This window comes from Limulus polyphemus, unplaced genomic scaffold (genome assembly GCF_000517525.1).
Source record: "Limulus polyphemus unplaced genomic scaffold, Limulus_polyphemus-2.1.2 Scaffold6, whole genome shotgun sequence".
NCBI lineage: Eukaryota > Metazoa > Arthropoda > Merostomata > Xiphosura > Limulidae > Limulus > Limulus polyphemus.
Genome location: NW_013665616.1, coordinates 2063002 through 2087450, shown reverse-complemented (window position 1 = coordinate 2087450; position 24449 = coordinate 2063002). Strand labels below are relative to the sequence as shown.

The window sequence follows — 24449 nt, the reverse complement described above, 5'->3', positions numbered from 1 at the left end:
TCCAACATAAAGATGACTATTCAGAGTTCTTAAAAGGTGCTCGTTGGTTCAACACACTAAATTTGGCTTCTGGTTACCAGAAAGTTGTACTTCAAAACAAAATTAGACTAAGATTGCTTTCAGAGCTCAAGAGGACTGTATGAACTCCATGTCATGCTATTTGGTCTGTGCAATGAGACGCTTATGGAGCTTACACATAGAAATTTGTAGTATGGGAGATGTTTCATGTTTATGGATGACATTTCAAACCACAGCTGAGAACTTAGGAATGGTATTACATTACAACAAGGATACAGGCTTGAAATTTAAACCAGGAAAGTGTGCATCCACGTGTACAGAAGTATAGTTTATTGGTCACATAAGGGGTATGTATGGAGTGTCAATAGATCCTGCAAAAATTGCAGTGGTCAAGGACTGGCTCCAGTCTGAAACCAAACAAGAAGTCCAATGATTTTTAAGTTTTGCTTTGTATTATTGATGGTTTGTAGCCATCTTCTCAAATGTAGTCAACAACTGTCTGCATTGACCAAGACTGATATGTGCTTGTGTGGATACAGGAATATAAATATATTTCCAATCCTTGAAGCATGGTTTAGTCGAAGCACCAGTGCTAACTTATCCTTGTCAACACTGTACAGATGCCAATGAAAGTGGAATTAGAACAGTTTTGTCACAGGTGCAGTATAGTACGGAGCATGTAATGGTCATGCTATATAACAAAATAGGAACTACTTGCAATTGCAGTATTTGTCAAACATTGATGTTATTACTTGTATGGTAAGGAGTTTAACACTCGATAGACCGTGTATTACTAAAATGGCTGATGAACATAAGCAATCTGGAAGTTACAATTGTGCATTGGATAATGACTCTTCAAGAGTACAACTTCTTTGTACGTACTGCTTGGCCATCTTGGGTTAACAGCATGGACATGCTGATGAAATATCTTGCCAACCTATGAGACTATTTTTATTTGTGAATGCCCAGATCCTGGACACCATGAAGCCCTCAATGCTATTACAGCGAAGTGACATCGAACCCTATGCACAATGAAAATTCTGCATTTGGATTGGTGTTGGCCAAATGATAGATATCATACTTTTGAGCACCTATATAGATTTACATGAAGCAAGGAGCTAATTTCAGTAGTCAGTTGTTTGTAGAGTTGTGATGAATATTAAGAATGGTGAAAACGAATACTTAAACACATCATTCTCAGTCTAATGGTTTGGCTGAATGGGCAGTGAAGACTGCCAATTGTATGCTTACTAAGTTTGTAAAATCTGACCAGACTGATTAGGTTGAACACATACCATAAGTCATGATGGTTTACTGTTCAACTAAACAACAGTTAACTGGATATTCTTCAGAAATCTCATGATGTTTGGGCGATAAGTACAGCTCCCAGTGGATATGGTGTGGGGCTATTCACGTAGTACAGATGTGCCACAGTGTTTATAGGAATATATGAAATGGCTGCATTTTGCAATAGCTTATTTGTATGATTTTGCACATTAATAAGTCGATAAAGTAACTACGGACTGTTTCCTGTCAACAGCTCAGTGAAGTGAATTATAAGTTACTGTGGTCACATGAAGCATGTACTTGTGCTAAAACGTTGACAATATTAAACTGTACATCACTGATGAACTTCTCGAAAGTTGACTATTCCAGAAACCAGAGGAGAAACAGTGGGTTGTCTCTGATGATGATGAGGAAAAAACGGTTTGTATATATCTGGCTGTTTGTCAGGAGTCGGATGAAGAAACACCAGTGGAGAAGCAGTCTTTCTGATAATCCAAAATACTGTTGCTGATCATCTAATCGTTATGGCTGGAATTAACTCTTTGACTAACAGTGAAGAAAGTCAATTAATTGAACAAATTGATGATTGAAAGGAAGTGACAGTACTTTCTACCCGAGATATCAAGTGGTGGTTTGTGATATATTGAGGACGTCAAGAGATATCATTAGATTAATGTACAGTTGGGACAGTTGGTTGGTTCAAAAATAAAAAGCTGAAAAGATATTTTGACTCCCTTTTTTTTTCTGATCTATTGAGCAATATTTTGTACCGAGACATTGGTATGATCTCTTGTGCTAGTTGCCAGTCTACTTAACTGAGAGCCCCCAGTGGCACAGCGGTATGTCTGCGGACTTACAACGCTAGAATCCGGGTTTCGATACCCGTGGTGGGCAGAGCACAAATAGCCCTTTGTGTAGCTTTGTGCTTAACTACAAACAAACAAACCTAACTGAGTTGTATTAGCATTTCTGTGAAGTAAATATGTGAGACTCGGCAGATACACAGCTAGAACGGCTGAATTTATTATATAAAATCCTTCTTAGAAAACTGATGCCTGGTCTAGATTGTCAGTGATGATTGGGAACTTTAAAACTACAGTCCTTGCTTTACAAGCACTCACGTTAAGTTTTATGGCGAATGTAGTTGAAAGTTTACTAGTAGAAACCTCCTGAACAAAATTACATCATAAGTCGAAGTGAATTTAGGTTGTGTTGCCATGTGAAATTGCAATTTATGGTTTATACCATTCTTCCTGAAGCGTAATTAGGAAGTTGTACTTTAACACTGCATGAGGAATTAACATGGACTGTATAAATCAGACGAAATGCGTTTCATTTTGCTGGATTTTCTTATTTATCTCAAGTAGTGATTTTTACGACCTCTAGATGGCAGTATTAACAGAACAATAAGGCGATTTGGATTGAATACTGCGATCCCTTGTATACCTACTACGGTAGACTGTGTGTATATGCATATATTTTATAGTTCACGAAGCGTGATCTGGATGAATGACAATAGCAGGTATAGCTGTTGGGGGAGGGGCGCAAACCGACAGAGAAATAAACGAGGCATACTAGATTAGTATTCTAAACATTGTCACTCCATATGGTATGAACCTCGATTCAAGTATTAACATATTCTTCCTGGAAAATTTTAGAAATTTCTGTTTTGAAGCAAAGCGATGTATTGTTACATTTATAATGTTTCAACTCTTATTAATTACTTTTTCTTATATCTGTTAATATTACTTTATATATAATTTCATTTCTTAAACGTTTATTAATATTTCATAATAAAGGAAAAATGAATCGTTCACTCTTTCAAGTTTCAGTTCTTGTACAGTTAAGTGCTTTTGTTGATAAATCTTCAAATTGTTCTGGATAGACTTCTTGCACAAGCACACGTATATACAAGTTGCTATTATTTAAAACTACTCTTTCTCCTTGTCTCCCATCACACACGCGATATGCTATTTCACAATTAAAGTCATATACTTAGAAACGCGTGACGTCATATTTCCGGTACAACGCCACATAAGCCTGGTTAAATCGCGATTTACCAATGATAAAAGAAAGCTTACTTTCCAACTCGGGTTGTTTTACTTTCTGATAATATAGGTGAAAAATGGTCTTGACCAAAATGTTTATTGCTGATCAACCCTAATTCTCACATATGTATTTATATTTAATGTGCTTTTATAAAGTATTTTTTTCTTTCTCTAACACTTTATGATTATACAACTTATTGATTTTATTTGGATGGTTCACGTCAGAAATAAGGACAAGTTTCAACGTTTTGTAACCTGTAACGTTATTATTAGTATAATATGCATTTAAAATTTTTCTTTTAAATGAAAAATAGATTACCTGTGATTTGTGTGCCATGAGTGTCAGAAAACTGTATATATAATATTCTATTCCTACATAAAACCTGCGATATTACTATTGGTGTGTGTGTATGTATATATATATATGTATACATCCCATTATAATTGTTGGACATTCGATTCACAATAAATAATTGTGATGATAATGAAATTTATTTATTGTTACAATACTATCTTTTTATCCCTCTGTTACGCCTCCGTTCGTTAGTTAATTTTCCGTATAATTTCTTTCCGAAGAAACTTTACCGATACAAGTCCTTTCTTAAATAAAACTGGTTTATTCTTTCTAAATACAACTTTGCAATACACTTTAATTTCCACCGTCACGCTATAATTCACAACGAACGTTTCACGTGCTCAACAATACGTTTCTCTCTGTCCGCAGTTCAATTACCCATTACATTACATTGTTGCCGTCTTATATAAAAGAATACATAACATTTAGTAACCTCCCGAGGATTCACGAAGCTTCGAGAATATGACGTGTTACTAGCGTCACGTGACCTCCGCTGTCGTAACACCTCATTACCTCAAGACTTGCAAAAATAAGCGATTCTAAAATGTCATCACATTTGTATATTAAATTTATATTGCACAATTTATATTTGCCTGAAGATTCAAGGCCGAATCGTTGCTAATCTTTATAAGAACAGCTGAGTGTTGTGTATATGTTTGTGTATTTACTGTAAATATTAAACATACCTTTCCAAGAATAATTTGCATTGTTTGTCTAGTATACCGATTTAAGTTAAACAGAATTTTGTAAAGTTGCCAAATCTTTATAAATATAATAGTACTGTTTGTTGTATTTCCATGTAACTACTTCGCATACAAATTTTCAGTTTTGCGGGTTTTATGGGCATTTTTTACCACTACTTCGCCCCCTGTTGATGGATCTTCACCAAATTTCGTATGGAAGTTCACTGGGTCCATGAGGAGATAAATATAAACTTTCAGTTTTTACGGGCGTTCTTTACCACTACCTCACCTCCTGTGGATGCATCTTCACTAAATCTGGCATGGGGGTTCATTGGATCCATGCAAGTTTGCGGTTTCACATTCTGTGTTTTGAAGTTTTTATGGGCGTTTTTTACAATTATATATAATGGAAGCAACTTTTGATGTCCTAAGATAACATTTCATTAATCATGAACTTGCATAACTTTCTTCCAGGGGACGGGAACTCAGCTAGGCTCGAAATATTATTGAGATTATGGCTAAAAATATCATAGTGAGGTTATAAATGTACAGAATTAATAAATCCATTATAAAATTCAAGTTCCTAGTTTTATTATTGGTGATCAATAGTTTCAACTCAATTAGTTTTTAAAACTAAACAAAAGGAGCTAATTTCTATTAAATTTAACAAATATTTGGTTAGTTAATATATATATCTCACAACAAATAACTTTCGTTTCAATTAGAATGTTAACACCTTATGTTTATACGCTATTACTGATAAATAACATGTCAATATAAAACTTATCAGATGGAAACTATACATTTACCGCATATTTTGTAAGCAAGTAAATGTTTTTTAGGTAGCGAGACATCTGTAAAACTCTGACTGACATTGTGTTAGCGCAATAATGAAGTTGAAAACTTCCCTAAAACTAAAATGTAAAAACAGTAACCTTACACAGTTCCATAAACAAAAAAGGATCCAAATATTTATTTCTAGTCAACCAATGCCTAACCAAATGATACACAGCCAATGTTGCAATTGTTTTTATGAATACTTTTCCTTACCGTTTGACAAATATGTACACACAAACTATTAGTTTAACCTACAATTTATTCACATCCTAAGACATATGAAAATAATGAATAAATTTACCTAAAATCACACCATGATTAATTGTATACACTACTTTAAACAAGTTTCTGTAAACAAATTTAACAAAAGACATTTCTGTTCGAAGGTGGCTTTTTACGATTATTTAAGTTAATTTATTACAAGGGTGTCTACAGAAAAATAATAATAGTAACCGTTTTCCTAACGTAAACATTGTTGATATTCCACTAGGTGAAGCTTCAACAACTTTCCTGTTATTTATACTTAACTAAGAAGTTGTTCGATAGTGGATTGTCAGAATATTCTTTAAAGTTTGAAGAGCTACAACGACAGAAATTACACAATTAATTTAATTAAAGACTGTGCCATGGACACTAGAATACATTTATAATAGCTCTGTTTGCAAAAACACTACCTTCATCCATTACAAAAAGTAATCATAACTCTTAATAATTCATTTTTTCAGGTTCATCCAAAAGATTTTCCAAAGTAACTATCATAGTAAAGTCTACTCAGTGTAGGGTTAACTGACAAAACTTTTACATCGATGAAAGTTGTTTTTGTTGCATTATTTTAAACATAGAACTGTATTCAACTCTGCCATGTTGCTGATACATTAGAGTGAGAACAAGCAGGCAACACAAATAAAACTTGTTAAAAAGTAGTAGTACTTTTGTTGTTAGAATTCTGTGTATTTAATTTGTTGTAATAGTTTGTGTAGTTTTGTAAGCCTTCAGACGACCCATTGGTGGGCGTAAAGATATCTAACATATATTTAAACTCAAGTTTTACAAGAAAACTGTAATGTAATAATTTGTACTAGTTTCACATAAGACAATGTTGCAAAAAAAGAAAGAACAGTAGGCTTGAAAAACAACAACAAAAATCACCAATTAGTTGACATCACTTTTTAACCTGTTGAACTTACAATCATATTCAAGGTGGTGTCTTAAAGTTGAGAACTAAAATACAGGATGTCTAGACCCATAGGGAAAAATACACAATGTATTCTTAATTGATTTATTATTCATATTGCATGACATTAACAGACATATGTATATCAATTCATGGTATATTGTGCCATCAGGGTATTTTCTTTCCTGAAATATGTACAACTGACATTAGACATTTGTTGAACTTTAAGAATATAACATCTAGCTATTTTCCTTATGGGTCCAGACCTCTGAGACACCCTGTACATAATCGTAAAGAGCCAAATCACTAATGGAATGTACTTCACCTTAATTCAATGTCTAAAATTACAAAATTGTTTCTGTATGGGGAGGGGATTCTTTTCTGAGACAAAAAATATCTTGGCAAATAATAAAATGTTAAAGTATACTAAAAACTAAGTCCAGTGTTTTCCAGAAATAAAAACAAAATGATTTTGGATTTCCAAAACTTCAAGTTTCTGAAATTCCAGCTATAGACCTACACTATACTACAATAATAGTTGTTTTAACATATACACCAATATGTGAAACATTTATTATTAAATGTTTCATCACTGTTATCTGTATTTTTCATTTTAATTCAGCCATACAAGCACACCAACTGTTGTTAGCTGTTATTTCTTTACACTCTGTTTTTCAGTCTTCCAGAACTTTTAAATGATGAAGTTCTTTAATGTTGTTGACTATGCTCATAGGCTAAGAGAACATATTCAATTTCCTTTAACAAGATCTTCAGGCTTAACCACGTTTGTCTCTTTGGTGAAATCCAAAAAATGAACATATTTTAATGGATGCCCAAACTGCACTCATACAAGAACACAAGTACATACAGAAAAACCTTACTACAACCTGAAACACACCTACAGCTTCAATTGCATAGAAATTTATACTTTTTTGATATTGGTGTTTGGCTTTATTTTTTAAAATTGAAGTTAAAAAAGATGTAATATGTAATTAGACAAATGCTGATTAAAACTGAATACGGGTAAGTCATTTTTGGAGACAGCCATGGTAATTTTGAAGCTTTCTGGTAAACATCTGCCTGCTAAGGACTTTCACAATTCTAACTTTTGTACATTATCTCAAAAGTCTAATTTTTCATGAATATTCTTATTGATGTGTAGTTTCTTTACTTTGCTATATGTTTTTAAAAACTCTAATGCCAAATTCTCCATTGATATAGTTAAAAGATGAAAGTTCCAAAACGTTAAACATTTAACAGTAAAGAAAAGAACAAAAAGTGAAATCCTACACTTCCACATTTCTTATGCAGAACAGAAAAAAAATATAGTAAAAACTAGTTTTTGATAAATTTCTTGCTGTATTATTACAAATTTAAAGAATTGTTCATGAAAACATTTTCCCTATCAAATAATTACCTTGAATATAAAATTACAACAGACACAATAACATGTATCTTTCAAAATTATGCAATTGTTAAAACACTTACTTATTATATTTTTTCTAGTTAAAAATATTTTCTTTTTTTTTTCTTCTTTGAACCCATTGGCTTTGTTAATTGATAGTGTGATATATACAAGATGAGAGAGATACACAACAATGTAAGACAAAAACATATATAAATGGTGTATTTGATATGTTGCAACTAGGAATATTATCTTCCACAATTAATGGATGCAAAAAAGTGAAGATTTTAGGCAATAAACATCTATATATATATATGTCATCTACATACTTTGAAAGATTTTTCAATACAAATAATATAATAAGATTCTTATGTCAGCAGAATACACTATCTTCATAAATCTTTGACCTGAAAAAATACGGTTGTCAAAGCACAAATGTCTAAAACATATAATAGAACAGTAACTTTTCAAAGTTTCCCTCATGTTTAACATCTGAAATACATCATTATTATAGACATAATTACTTCTAAAACAACACATTTTTATATGACATACAGTATTTTGCAGGATTCAAACACATCAGAAGATCAACATTTTTGCTGTAAATAAGTTGATGAATTCTTCCCTGCCTCACTTTTATTTTAATGAATATGTTTTAATTCTCTACAATACAGTAAGTCCTCAAATGCACAGAAAATGTTTTTTTTTTAATTTCCACAATAATTAATGGTGCTCTAACTACATGTCAATATTAAAAAATATTGACATGAAACTGAAATATCACATTTTTCTTTCTGTTGTACATTCTTTTTCTTGCATACTTTCATCACTGTATCTCAATATTTAAGAATAGGGAAACAATTACAGAATATATCAACACTACAGATGAAGGCCCATGTCATGTATACTCATAACTTTGGCACATTTCACAAGTCCAAACAAGCACATTAATTCTAAGCTTATGATTCTACAATTTCTTAACTGTGGGAAATCTGAAAAAACTTTTGGCCTTAAGTACAATTTTATTTCAAATGATGGAGAAAAAAAAAAGGCAAAAGAAAGAAAATAAACTTGATAAATGATACAAATCTCCATGCTATGAGTAAAAATGCCCAGAACAGTAAGTTATAGGTAATTGTATATAATAAACATAATGGTAAAAACAAAACACAAATTAAAATTTTCATGGCACTCAGCTAAACAACTGATTTGTTTTCTTCTACACTAATTTTTACTGTCTTCACAGCTACAGAAGACAGATCCTAGCACAAGAATAAGTCAATCACACCAGGATATTAATAATACACAAGATCAACTGTAAGAGATTTGCAGCACAAAAAGTCAATACAGACTTTTAGACAAATCTAATACAACTGATTTTTGTGAACAAATGTTAACTTGCTAACAATAAACAGCTTTTTCATACCAAAAATTAAAATGCTGAATTTAAATAGCAGCTAACTTATACATTTGTATTGAAAGCTATAAGACACGGAAAAAAGTGTTGGAGTTTAAAAAAATGGACAGTTTTTAAATGACATTTCATAGTTATGATACATATGTGAAAAAATGTTCTTATACATTACTTAAATATAAAACACAATGTTTCTTCAAAATTGATTATAAAATCAATAAGCAAGAGCACTATATTGGAGACTTATACAAATTTAACTATGTTACAGAAGAGGAAGAAAAGAAAATAGACTGAACACACACAATATCAAAAGCTTCAGTAATGAAACATAAATTCCAAGTTGTTTGGTACTGTAGCTTACACAAACTTGTAAGCAACAACTAGCATTTCCCAAAAAATGCTCACATAGGACACATTTGTCTCAGAAAATATACTTTGTTAATCAGTAGGTTATAACAAGTACAATAAGAAACATTTGTTTAATATAGATTAGTTTCTCCAGTTCAGTTGCGATAATAAGTATTGTAAATCAAACATAGCTTTTAATTTTGATTAAATCCCCTAAATTTGGAACAAATATCAAGAATTTTTCTTTGAGCTAATTTTCAAAGAAAATGAATTCAAAAAGAGAGATTCAAATGTTTTGTAATTAAAATTTACATCTTTTACTGCAGGCTCATTTAAGCATTGCAAACATATAGTTTTGTTTTATGTACTAGTACATTATGTAAACCAACTGCCAACTAATCTTTTCACTCATTTAAAACAAAAGAAGAATGATAAGTTAGGTCAAGTAATTTTACAACAGTTAGTTCTGCATCTTTGTAAGTTACCTTAAAATATTGTATTCAAGGGCAGAAAATGAGAGAAGACGAAATATTAATTATGTATAGGTACATGAAATCACACTATTAAAAAGCACTATATAATAAATACAAGCAATTGGTCAGAATTTGCTACTTGTGCAACACACACACACAAAACCCTTAAATCAAAAGAAGTTAGGTATCAGGTTTCTAAGTTAGGCCTATACTTTTGAAATTAGATACTACATACATATACAAGCATTATTAATAATGTAAAACATTATTTGTGTTTAAAGAAGTACTGGCCAATACAGTTTGCTTAAATGCAAAGTGATTACAAGTATGAATATTGGCTACTGAAAATTCTGAGTAGAAAGTGTAGTTTTGTGCTCAATATTTTTCCAATAACATAGACTCATGGCTGTAGTGGTAGCATTTGTCCCATAGTGGCCCCATGTAAAGTTTAAACCCGGGGCCCCTACCCCCCTTTTCTTGCCAGAAATATCCCACTATGAGACTGAGTTTCAAACAGTATGACAACTATCCTATGTATTGATAACTGAATGTACTCAGCACATAGCATTTTACTACACTAGTTTGGAAAATACAGACACAGTTAGAATTTACACTAGTTGTCGTAATAAAAATCAGTGTAAGAAGGAAAAGCACATGAGAAACAAGACATGGACAACCATATTCTTAAGGGATAATATTGTAATAGTAATTATAAATCTAGGCTTAGGGACAGATAGAAAGATTCTAAAAATAATGGTAAGTGCATTGCTTACAGGAGAGACTCTCAGATAATTTAGCTTGTAGTACTCGAAGGTTTAATTCTAAATTGTTGCCAGGATGATTCAAGCATGTAACATAACTGAGCCACTACAGCAGTGACCCCTCACTGACCCCCAGAGCTCCATACAATTTCATATGCCTAAATCTGACAGTGCACAGATGAATAGTTGGAACAGGACTAAAATTTCTGAGTAATCAAATGAAAAGGTGCTAACTTCATAGGTTTCAACTATTACAGAACTTCAATAAACTTGCATAACATCTCAAATGGCATATTCAAGAAATAACATCTGATATGTTACAAAAAAAAATTAAAAAGGAACAATCCTATAAAGCATTTCAGAGATAAAAATAATTTGTTGTGAAATACAAAGATTCCAGTGCTCCCTGGAAGTAAGTTAATGAAACTTCTCTCTCTCCACCAATAGTAGGATGTGAATATTTTTTCTACTGCAGCTTATATGATGTAAATAATCAGATTTCATATTATACCTTCATAAAAAAAATGTAAGGTTAACAAATAACATAGAATATTGTGCTACAATTTTCTGATATTGGCCTTCTCTTATAATAGTTTTGTAATTAAAGCATTTAAGAAATTGTTTAGGATCATGGATAAGTCAACAGTTTTATGAAATTCTTATTTCTTTATACATTTTGCAGCAAATGTCATCCTAATAAAAGAGATTCTGTAAGATAACCTAAGTTACAAAAAAATTTTATATCATTTTCTTATGTTATAAGCCTTGTAGGAAAAACATATAACTTGAAGTCAACAAACTTTGATATGTACGAGTATAATCTATACCTAAAATAATAAGATATCTTGCAAGTGATCATGAAAATAAGTTTTTAAATCACCAAATACATTGCAACTATGCATATTACTTTTAGGTTTCTTTTAAATCTAACAGAATCTAAAAATGCCACAAGTTCCTAAGTTTAAAGCTCTACTAATCAGTATTATGGCTTTAAAGATAATATCAAACTTTTAAGTAATAAGATACATGAAATTAAAAATGTGTGTCAGTAGCGAAAAGTAATACTGAAAATCTTATAACATTTTATATGAATCACTAAGCATTCAATTTTAAATTTCTAAACTTTATCCACCTATCAAAGACGAACAAACAAGCTTTTCTAAGGGATTTCTCTGTGCATATTGTGTATTTGGAATTGAAATAACAAATAAACAAAAAGAGGAAAATATTACAGTTTTACATATACATTCTACATGTTATCACCTCAAATAAACTATTCATGAAATATGCTTTCTCTGAAAGCACAGGTATGTAAAAAAGACATTTTATTGTACGATCGTTCAAAGAACATTGAAGTATCAAAACAGTACTTCAATATGATTTTACTTTCAAATGGTTTTATTCAAAATTACTTTGGATAAATGCAAAAATAATTTAGTTTTACAGAAAAAATGTACTGTATCTAATGGTTTCCCACTACACGCACCACTAAAGAAGGATCCTGGATAAGTATGTGTACCATTAAAAAAAGGGCTTCTGGTTTTGAAACTTTGCATCTTTTAATACACACGTAAATTATCATCTTCATGTTGTAAAGTTTCTTAATAAATCATTTTGTCTGGACATAAGAGTTATAATTTACTGTTACTATAACAGGACTCTTATACATTAAGATATACTACAGTAAAAAATATATGTTAAAAAATGGTGCTCCTTCGATAGTGGTATTTTAAAGTCAACAGCTCAATCTAAACATCACAAGTACTACTATATCACCTGACATAATGTACAGATATCTAAGTTAAATAATAATAAAAAAAAAAGTACAGGGTGATGCAACATACTGTCATGATTGTTTTTCAGCCTGCTCTTACAGCTGTTCAAAACATGCATAACTAATAGCATGACACAATGTTATAACATGATCACTTTTACACATTCTTCTGAGCTTAGTGATATACAAACCAATTATTGTAACAAAAGAAAGAGAGATAGTGAACCACAAACATGACTTAGAGAAATCATAGAAAAAGCAGGACTTTGAAATATAGCTTTTGCATCACCCTGTATTAAATGGAAAGAAAATACTATCCATATATTTTTTATTCCAGAGTTAATTCACCCAAGTGCAAACACTCCAGGTGTTTAAAGATAATATAATGGGTCACCATAAACACACAAACTTTATAAGGCATAGATACAAATACACCATATAAGGACTAAAATGTGTTCTAAGTTTTCAATAAATTCATAAAAGTAGTCTGTTCATTCAGGAGACCCTAAGGCAAACTAAGAGCAAGTTTTTACATAATGTACTATCTTGAAAACCTAGGGTACAGAACATTTTTAATTTATTCAATTTGTGTAGTTAAACATTTCAATCTGAATCAAAAATGTAACTGTTTTTTTTTTCTCAAACTGGCTTACTGAGTCTAATTTTTATATTTAATTAAATATTTTTCCTGTTGACACAAAATTGGTCACTGCAAACAGTTAGTATACACATAATCTAAAATAATCATGACACAAATAAAGAAATCATTAAAAATAATGTGATTAATTTACCTTGTCTTTAAAGAAAGCTTTGTCTATAGTTCTTAATACAATTAGATGTAGTGTCTCATAGTTTCAAAGATACATTGGTCAATTTCAAAACAACAACACTTTAAACCATTTTTACTATTTTCAATGATTAAGGCAATACAAGCATGGTTTTGTACTTTTTTTTATTTTTAAGCAAGCCATTCCTGGTGGAGTGTGCTATTGTTATAATACCACGGCTCAATAAATTAAAAGTACTGTAACCTTAGATAATGGAACAAATGAAGAATAAAAAAAAATTCTATATGAGGTAAGTATATAAAATACAACTCATCATTTACACGGAAAAGTCTAGAAGGCAAAGATGAATACTTTATCTACGCATGTTATGTGTATGTATGTGTAAATATATATTTATATAGTATACATGTTGACCAGAAACTTTAAAAAGACTTAATTGAGTCAGCTCAATATACCAACCAACATTGAAAAGTCAGAATTTAGGTGTAGTGGAAGACGCTCATTTTACCATGATTGAAAATGTATATAATTATTTTCAAACTTTTTTGCTTTCTATAAACATGAAATATCTCGATAGCACTTAGTATGGAGGCTATATACAGCGAATAAAAATATCTCCTTTACTGGATTTCATCTATTAAACTGAAGATAATTGCATATCAATATTTTATTGTAAAATGAGCTTTGTGCACTCAACACCACTCTTTATAACGATTTTCACAAACTTTTTTTTGTTTTGCATATTATAAAAATCACAAATAATTTCAGAATCTTTTAAATGTTGAACAACCAGTTTCCTAGTTTTTGTTGACAAGTTATTTCATATATTATCTTAACTACAGAAAAAGTCCCTTCCATGTGTTTGAGCACTCATGCAAATGCAAAAACAAAACTGGACCGGTGGCAGTTAAAGACATGTTAGTTGATAACAGAAGATGGCTGGGATGTGAAGATGTGCTTGATACAGTACTTTCACCTCAAAAAAGAAAAAGTGATAGATCTTATGTATGTCATATATATATTGCACTCTTCTTAATCTGAAGTCTTGTCTTGAAGTACATATTTATAGCACTGTTTAAAACCTCGCACTGTACTACCTTTCCCTGCTGTCAAGGTCACGATTATCCTGGGCATTGATCGCAGTTCGAGAACGATTACGATTTAGCTGGGCTCTTCTTTCAGCTGAAACATAAACAAGAGTATTTACTATAATTACAGAAATCGTTTCACTTTCTTGTTTGCACAGTGCTATGAAATTGTGATTATATATCTTAAACTAACGGATAAAATAGTTCGATTTATAGAAATTCTTCAGTAATACAATTTTACTATAATGTGCTTAAAATACTTTTAGTCTTTTTTTATCGTGTTCCATTTCTGGGAACTCATATTATTTAGCTTTTTTAAAGACCTATAATCCACTGTAACATCCAAAAAAAAAACCAACTTAAATATCTATCACAAAACATATCACCCTTTTTGTAACAAAACAAATCTCCATTACAAATAATTTTTTTATTACCAGACTCAACTCAACAAAATGATGAATCCAAGCTTTACTTTCATGGCTGAGATTTAGTAATTTGCTGTCAATTTTATAAGTTTGACCTATAATTTAATTTGATTTGAAATATATTTCAATTCAAAAATACTAACATCTATTTGATAATAAAACACTAGTATGAGCTAAAATATTGTTTTTATATACAGTTTGACATCTTACTCTTAAAAATTCACTTCTTATAACCAAAATATGTCATAAGTAAGTAGGATCTTTGTACACAAAAACCTAAATTTCCATCCACATATAAGTTGACTGAATACAAAACAATTTATCCGTAAAAGCTTTACATGTTCTATAAATTTGAAATTCTTCAGTTTTCTGACTCTTCGCAAATGTATTAACAACAGAGAATATTAAACAAAATCAATAAAATAGTTCATGTTTGATCCGTTGGTTTGTTTTCTAACATAAATGTACAATTCTAAAACAGAATATGTGTTAACATTTAACAGAGCAGTGAAATATTTATACAGGAAATCATATCTTCTATGTAAAATATTATATACATTGATTAAAAAGTGGAATTTCTTTACTTATTAGACTCCTCTTCCTTAAGTGCAACATTTGCACAAGGAAAACTTCATAATGGCTCAGTTTTTCTAGTATACTTGATGCTTGTTTCTCTTTCTTCACATACTTATTTATTTTCAGCACCAATACTTTTTAACCTTCATCCTTATATGATGCTCAGTACAAACACATACACACACACACATATACATAACTATCATCATGGCTGCTTGTGATCTAGCAAAATAGGCTTTTGTTTGCTTAATGATTTACACACTGAGCTTCTTCACACCCATGTCTGCAGTAGTGCAGTAAAACTGGTTTGTTAAGTCTTGCAGATGTGTGAATGGTGATATTAACATAAAAGTTTATCTAAAAAAAAAAGGCAAACAAATATGCATATCTGTTAATTTTCAGATGCTGTTAATAAGATCTAGCTGCTATTCCAAAGTTAAATAAGATGCATTTTGAGATATTCATGGGCAGTTTGTAATCTTAATATTATAATAACAGACAGAGATGGTATGTTTGTTTTCATAATTAATAGTTGTACCACTATGATACATAGATATTTTTGTTACTAAGTAATAATTAGACTTAGATGATCACATAGGCTACTAATCATAGAAACAACTAACACTTAGCATCCCTGCCAAAATAGGCCTCATAGAACTAGTACGTGAAAGAATAAGTGAAGATATTTGTGTAAATACAATAACGAGTAAACATTCATTCACTGATGAGAACAAAGTCTATTAATGACAATCCATTCTAAGAGATTTTAGAGGGTAAAAATGGGTTCTACATTTTATGTGTACATATTCCCAAAATCCAGACCATAAAAAAAGCTTCATGCATTTATAGTCATCAGTGTTTAATAAGATGAGAAATCTCAACTTTAAGCAATTCTTTATTGTTATTTATATACGCCTCAAAAAAAATAAAAAATAAAATAAAGATAGTTTATTATGCTAGAAACATAAGTGTACACGACACATCTTGGCTTGTCAGTTATATATTCTTATTAAACAATTTAGAACTATCAATTTTTACATGCCAAATATTAAATTTGAGTTTGAGGACTGGGCTAAGTAGTAAATTTGTATTAATCAATCTTATTCACAAATTATTGTTTAAGAAGATGGTCTCATAACATTATTTCAATTAATATTATTAAAAAAATTAATAAAAATGCTGAAAAACCAAAATTTTCAGTCTTAAGCAATTTATTCTCAGAATATAAGTTCAAAGCTAATATATGTTAGTAGTTACTACATCTTTCTTTTTACAAAATGAAAATACATCACTTCCTTACAAATAATAGCATTCATTAATATATATTTTGATAAATATTTATTTAAACGATTTTTTATATGAATGGTTTCTAATAATGTGCATTGTTTCACATACAAACATTTTCTAATCTTAATACCTGTTGTAATGCATAATTAGATTATAATAGCATGTGTAAACTTTTTCTTTGAAAATAACACATTTTATATGAAATAAAAATGAATCGCATTATACAAGAAACTATTATATAGTTATTAATTACATGGAATCAAAATATTCAATTTCAAAGTTATGCCAATGTTACAGTTTCAGGTTTTCTTCCCAAAAACTTCTCAAATTCAGTCAAAACATTTTTTATCATCTCATCTATTCTTTAATTTGCAATAAATTTGTGAAAAAGATACTTTAATAAAAAAACATCCTTGTTAAAACCTACAAATGCTTTTTTTTAAAGATTCCTTTTCTAATTCTAGGCTCAAGAAAACATGAACATGAAATAAACTTAGCACTTTTAAAAACATTAAGCCAAGCAAATTTTTAATTTAAGAAGTTAATATCTTGTTAAACTTACCTCCTGCAGCTCGTGGTACTCTTTTCCTGGGCTTGTGAGAGAAAGCTGATCCTGTCTTTAGTGCTTCGAGCAAATTGTCCATCACACCTTCTTGGTCTTCTCCTACATAACACAAAGTCAAACTGGTCTACTGATCCATGTAGTTTTACACATTTTATTGAAATTATAGTAATTTCAACAACATATATATGTTGATTACTTTCACTAGACAAGTAACATAAGAAATAACAATATTTAAGATATACAGATTTGTATTTTGTGTGATGTTACATCACAATAATAACAATTCTTATCTCTTTCTTTACTGGCCCCATACATGTTCCCAATAAGAAGAATATCAAAGTATTTTAGCCTCACACTTTGTGTTTTGCTTGCTGCTACTTTTGGGAATTTCACTCGGTGCCAGAAGTCATCGGGTAGATTGGGTTTAGAACACATACTTCAGTTGAAACACTGTTTCTACAAGTCACTTAAGAGATATCAATTCTTATGGTATATAATACCTATGTAAAAAAAAAGTGATCTACAGATAAGATTCGGTGATTAGTGAAAGACTGTCAGCAGTGGCAGATCCAAGATTTTGAAAACGGGGAGGCGCAATGATTCTGAACATAAACGAGGAATTTTCAGGACTTCCCAGGTATGAGTTAAATGGGATATTTAGATTTTTTATAATGTTTGCTAGATGTTGTTATTATTGCTTTTTTATTTATTCTGAATTTAATATGAAATTGTACCACATTCTTCTCTCCTCAAAGATCCAATGTTTGCAATTATTTTGATTTTATTTTCAAAATGGGGGTGGGGCATCCAGCACACCAGATCTGTATCTGCCCTTCGCATGGAACACAAAGTGTGCAGGTGAAATGCTATTACAGTCTTCTTATTGCAAATGTGTACAGGGCCAGTAAAGATAGATATAAGAATTGTTATTATCAGTCTTATTGTGATCACATAAAGTACCAATCTATAGTATTGCTTCAAAATAGATGCTATGTACTATAAGAACTGATAACAGTTAAGACGCTTTCCCTTAGCTTGTGATAAATTAAAAGCTTAGGGAAACATTTTACTTAGCTGCTAAATATCATAAAACATAAGCATTAACTCACAGAATATAAAAAACCAGTATTATTTACTAAAAACCACAAACTTAAATCCCTTTTCTTACATTATATACCACATGAAGCCAATTCTTTTCGTTAACAATTCACTTCCTATTAGAAAAAGAGAAAGTAATGTACCTGAACTAATGTCAATCAATTGGCGTTTCATTTCCTTTCGTTCTTGTTTTTCTTTATCAGATTTCTCTTTAGCTTCCTTGGCCCTCCTGATTTTTTCTTCCACTTCTCTGACCCTGACATTTTCTTTGTGTGCTTCCTTTGGAATTGCATATAAAATTATTATTATAACTTCTTAATATTCTTATTTCAGTTTTAATTTTTTTGCACCAATGACTTTAAGAAGGTTAAAACTGACTATAATGTTATAATCCCTCAGTGTATGCACCACTATACGTAGCTCATCATTATGTTCTTCAAAATGATGGATAGTATGCCTAAATTAATATTCTTAGATTCAAAGCAAGTAAATTTGCATCGAAACATAAAGGAAGTAGAATTATGTGTCTGTAAGTTCAGAAATTTTATAATGTTACAGTAGGTTTGATAAGCATCAGGTACATAGAAATTGCTAACAATGTTATGAAACTGTTTAAAAGTAATCGGGAAAATCAATGCTAAGTTTAGTTTCTTTTTTCATAAGTAACAGATTACTAAACAATCTGATTAATATTGGATCTACCAAGTTTGTGCTATCACTTAAGACAACTATAGAAAGCATTTATAATTTACATAAAAAAAGTATTTATTGCACAGCATTTTCACATATTTATAACTTCCCATTTCTTCAGGTTTCTAACACACAAACTTATTTCAATAATTATTATTTGTAAACAACCATCTTGTTGTGAAGTACAATTTGTTTAAGATAAGAATTTATACCAATGGTACAAAACTAGAAATGTACAGCAAAAATTGCCAAAGGATTTCAAAACTGTTAATGACACTTGGCTGTACTTCTCTTTAAAAAACAATATCAAGAGTGTATAGTTTTTTGGTAAAAATATAGATTCTACAAATGTTCCATAGGAAAAACCCACTTCAAGTGTTTAATTCATAAGAATTTCTGCACAGCTATAGCATACAATGTGACTAGTGACTACTATAATTAAGCCTAACTCATTTATTAGATGTTGAACACACTATTAATAAACAATTTGGTGTCAAGAAACTAAAATTTGGTCAATCTGCGTTTATACTTATTTTTTTAAAACCTAAAGCTTACAGGTAATTGCACTTTATCGTACTGTAACAGTTTATGAGCCCTCATAAAAATCACTACCTTGAACAAGTTAAGACACTCAATGTGTACAATTCTTTTTAAAGAAAAATCAAGTACTTATAAAAGTGCATATTTAAAGATATATTGAAAAATTCAGTTTTCTTTTCAAAGGCAGTTTAGAAACACAAATGCCAATTACTAATTTTAAATGCTGTATGAGATATCATGATATAGTAAAAACCTGAAATAATAATACATAAAATACCCATACAAATAAGATTATTTTCATAAAAAAATCAAATATACTATTGACATAAATTTTATGTTTATAATTCTTAAATAAAACTTTGTGGTGCTAAAATGTAGCCCAGAACAAACCAGATAATGTAAAAAATTAAAAGTTCCAAGTATAACTGAATAAAAATGCAATACACCAATATAAGAAAAGTACCGAATAATATAAAATATAAACTTTGAATATAAAACAAATAAGACAGCAATCTTACCTGAAAGCCTTCTTTAAATGCTTTGATGTCACCAAAGAATTCATCTAATGTGTATTTTTTTGGATCAAATGCAAAGTATTCTGCTATGTTTTCATACAATTTTCCCATTTTATTATACATACTGTCTAAGAGTTCATACTGTTTGGAAGATTCTGTTAAAAAACTCTGATAAAAAAAAATCAAGGTTAAAAACAAGGAACTCTTTTCAACAATGACTATGTTCACCACTAACAATTCTGTAATGATGGCAGACACAGTTCGAGTCCTATCACAGATAAAAATTTATGTCTAACCTAAGCAGTGGTTAAAGTGAGGTGATACGTGCTGGTATGCAAACCTATAAGAATGAAAAATGCTGGTGTGACACACAATCAAAATAAATAAATGAATAATTAAAAAAGGTTCATTACTTGTGAAACCTGTTTGGTTTAGCATGAATATACTTTTAGTTTTAATGTCTCTGCAGTTATAGTGAAGATTTTCACCTAAGTCACTGCTTTTACTATCTGGAAGCACTAACTAAGCCTTGTGAAATACAAATTATCAAGTTAAGCTCAATGTTTCAGGTTTGATTAATAATATTAGGGATTAATTACTATAGCCACAAGAACAGCATTTCTTCTGTTTTAACATAAGAATTATGCTGGGTAATGTACCACCACTAACATAGTACGTGTCAGATTTGAAAAACAGATATGTAATGTTTATACAATGAAAGGGTGAGGATAAGATAACAAAGTGTGTGTGTTTTTTATAGCAAAGCCACATCGGTTATCTGCTGTGTCCACCGAGGGGAATCAAATTCCTGATTTTAGCATTGTAAATCCAAAGCCTTACAATTGTTGCACCGGGAGACAACGTAAAAAAAAATGAGGTAATTATTACAGTCAGACACAAAAATTACAAAATAATCATACACACACACTTAAATTTTTTTTGTGAAAAAAAAAGACATAAAAAAGAAATATACAAATAAATAATGTATATGTTGTATATATACAATAAACAGCCTGCATACAAGCCATTTCATATGCTTTTATAAATACCAAAACATGACAGGTTAACCAAGAAGCAAAAATGGTGAACTTGGTACACTAAAATTACTCACAGTATATATAAAAAACTGCTCCAAAGTTCAACTTCATCTGAAATCAAATTATATTAGCTGAAGTCCATATATAACTTTGGAACCAACAAATTATGCATCATTTAAACTATGATAAAAATGCAATGCATATGTTAATTCTTAAAATACATTTGTATATAATATTTTACATATATAGAAATTATTACCATCAATAGTTTACATAGTTCCCAGTGATTTACTTACAATTTTCAGTGCATTATGTTTGTTTTTAAATTCATTAACAAATATCTCATGAAACAAGTGAAATTAATTACTAATAACAATATTGACAAGTATATATATAAAAGTATTTTTATCAAAAAGGTACTAATTTTGGTCAGACTTTTCATTGTCATGCTGACTTACATTTTGTGAAATGAGTTACAAATAACACGTAATTAAATTGGTGTTAAACTACATTATAATATGTTTGATGCAGAGACATGCTGCAAATTAAATTTTCAAAGGATACTTTCATAACTTCTTCAAATCTATCATTATCACTCTGAGGACGGAAAGTCTTTAGATCTGTTTCCAACTGCTGAATGGATTTTTTCATTTGGTTTAGATTTTTCTGAATTTGTTCTGGAGAAACTGTTTGATAAGTAAATGAAAACAAAAAATATTTCAATTTCAGAAATATTTGTATGTAAGGTAATACTATAATTACTTTTAAATGATAAGTAATATTATTTACTCACCTGTTATTAAATATTTTAATAACATATTAGTTTAGTACAGCTACTAACCTACTAAGTTAGAGAAAATTAGAAAAAAAAGCAAGGCAACAGTAAGTAAAGAAAATGAGAAGCTGAGGTCAACATTTTAGCTACATACTTTTGGTAACAGATTTGTTTATGTATGATGTGCAATTATAAAAGTACATACTACATTATTTTATCATTTACATGTCATATTTTTTCTTTCTTATGGGATATGACTGTCTACTTTTTGGATATTCAATAAAAATATTTCAGTTTCATGGGAAAACTTTCATTAGGTGTTACTGTATAGCAACGTTCTATCTGGTGGTCTTTATAATAAACATCTTTACTCAAGAAGTTTAATAAAACAATGCAATCATTTTCAGTCTTTAATGAATAATTTTTTGAATAAAGTTGATAACTTAATTTCTGTAGCTTGCTGGTCAATTATCTAGGTCTTAGTTGTCATTCAAAAACATTTAAACTTAATAAAATCTTTTATGATTATGGTTTCAGCTCATCACTTTTAGTGATATAAAACTGGTTTCAATGTCATAGAAATTTATTTACTTTGTTCCACATATTCTAGCTGGAATTAACATTTTAGTAATATACTGCTGTTTCATTATGTACAACGATTGACATAGTCACATTCTTCAAGTGTAGTTTTCAACTAAGTAGACATAGGATTGATATTAGGCTTAGTGATTTGACTGGAAGACATATTTAACCTTTTTTTTGGATGAGAAAAATAAAAAGGTGCACACAAAAAAGGGTGTTTTTTCACATAAAATAGCACATTGGGTGCTAAAGATAATTTGAAATTTTTACCAGTGGTGTAAATAATGTAAAAACAGTCCTAAGTTTGTGAATGGGGGAACCTTTCTGTAAGAGAATTATGCTCAGAACTGAGAACTTTACTTACAAAATTTACTTGTGCCTTACTAACTGGAATATACGATTAATTAACAAGTAGCTTTTATTTAATATTCTAGTTTGTTATACAGTATTCAGATATATACATATTTATAAAGACCACACAAAGGGTATGCACATTTCAACATGTAAAGAAAATAGAGGAATAAAACAACAGTATCACTTCTTTTACTTGGCCTTTTTTCGAAAAAAAGATACTTTAATACATACATTGATGCATACAGATTTAATTTGTTCTTAAAATAGTTTTTTCCATGTCAGCAGCTGAGACAAAGTATTATGTATATCTGCAGGTTCTATCAGACCAACAAAATGTTCATTAAAAGTACTGTCTCATATATGCTATTAACAAAATTAATGTTTTAACTGGATGAAATTACTTGCTTGACATGTAGTCAAATAATGAGCATTTTATTTCATGTATCAAAAATAAACTAACCAATTCTTTTCAAGCACATATATTGCTACCTGTCTGTTTTTAGAAAACAAAAATTATATAATAATTAATGGGAATCTAAGAATAAATATGATCTAGGTCTATAAGAGAAATCCTTAATGCTCAAGTTTAAAACTTTGGGGATAATTGAACTAAATCACTTAATATGTTTTTTTCATATATATAAAATCTTCAATTTCAAAGAAGCAGACTCTAGACTATTACCTAAATATATACTGACTAAACTTTCACAATGCCAGAAGTAGCTTCAAGGCATTGTGACAGGTAAATGAAAGTATTTATATACAATCAGTCTATTACATGAAGAGTTTCTTTGTTTGCAATAATATCTTGTCTCTGAGTCAATGAGACCAAATTCAGGGGATTGGGTGGGCTGCATAGGGATGTCACTTTTCTGATATTCAAGTAAGAACAAAAACAAAAGGAACCTAATAAAGATCTTGATCTGTTAACCTAAAAAATTACATCTTGCTGCCAAATGAACTCAACTCTCAATAGTGTTTGGCCAAGAAGATGCAAAGTTTTGGGGTTTGGCTGGACTGTGTTTCTCTTGAACAAAATACTAAAGTGTTCATACTTTAGGAAGGTATTGCACTTAACCACCTTACAGTTTTCTGTGAAATTTTGGATGGTGGTATAGGTTTAATTCCCTCATGGCTTGGAAACTGGTGTAAATTCAGCCATGCTGGTGGGAACATCAAGCTTCAAATATTCAATTTTGAATAGAGAGAGTATTGGAAAGGTATGATTGAGAATCACTCCACCAATCATGTTTTCCAAAACACTACAAATGCACAAATTTTCCCAAATTCTCTAAGTAAGCATATACTAATTGAGAAACTTTACACACCTCTTGCAGCTCGAGTTACATGCAGTAACTCCTCTCCAAAGTTAAGTGCATCTGGATATTTCTTTTCTACAATATCTGCCAAAAACTGCATTAGGGTAGTTTTCTGGTCCTGTGCTTTGGTCCCACTAAGCTAGAAAAATTTCATTATTTAATGTAAATATCAATGAATTATACTTTTTTTAAAAATCTAACATCAACAGATTGTTAATTTAACTGTTAACAGT

The 24449-nt window shown here is 30.2% G+C and overlaps 1 protein-coding gene across 2 annotated transcripts in view; it reads right to left on the bottom strand.

The window, feature by feature from the left end:
- Window positions 1-5346: 5346 nt before the first annotated feature.
- The window catches only part of LOC106476350 (protein diaphanous-like), a 74835-nt gene continuing 55732 nt past the window's right edge, over window positions 5347-24449 (bottom strand). For both annotated transcript variants that reach the window (XM_013937045.2, XM_022381024.1), the window contains exons 22-27: window positions 24226-24355; window positions 21751-21872; window positions 20153-20317; window positions 18548-18683; window positions 17304-17405; window positions 5347-14547 (exon numbers count right to left, since the gene is read on the bottom strand). In XM_013937045.2, the coding sequence (XP_013792499.1) occupies window positions 14459-14547; window positions 17304-17405; window positions 18548-18683; window positions 20153-20317; window positions 21751-21872; window positions 24226-24355 (744 nt within the window). In that variant the 3' untranslated portion in view covers window positions 5347-14458. The remainder of the gene's footprint in view (window positions 14548-17303; window positions 17406-18547; window positions 18684-20152; window positions 20318-21750; window positions 21873-24225; window positions 24356-24449) is intronic.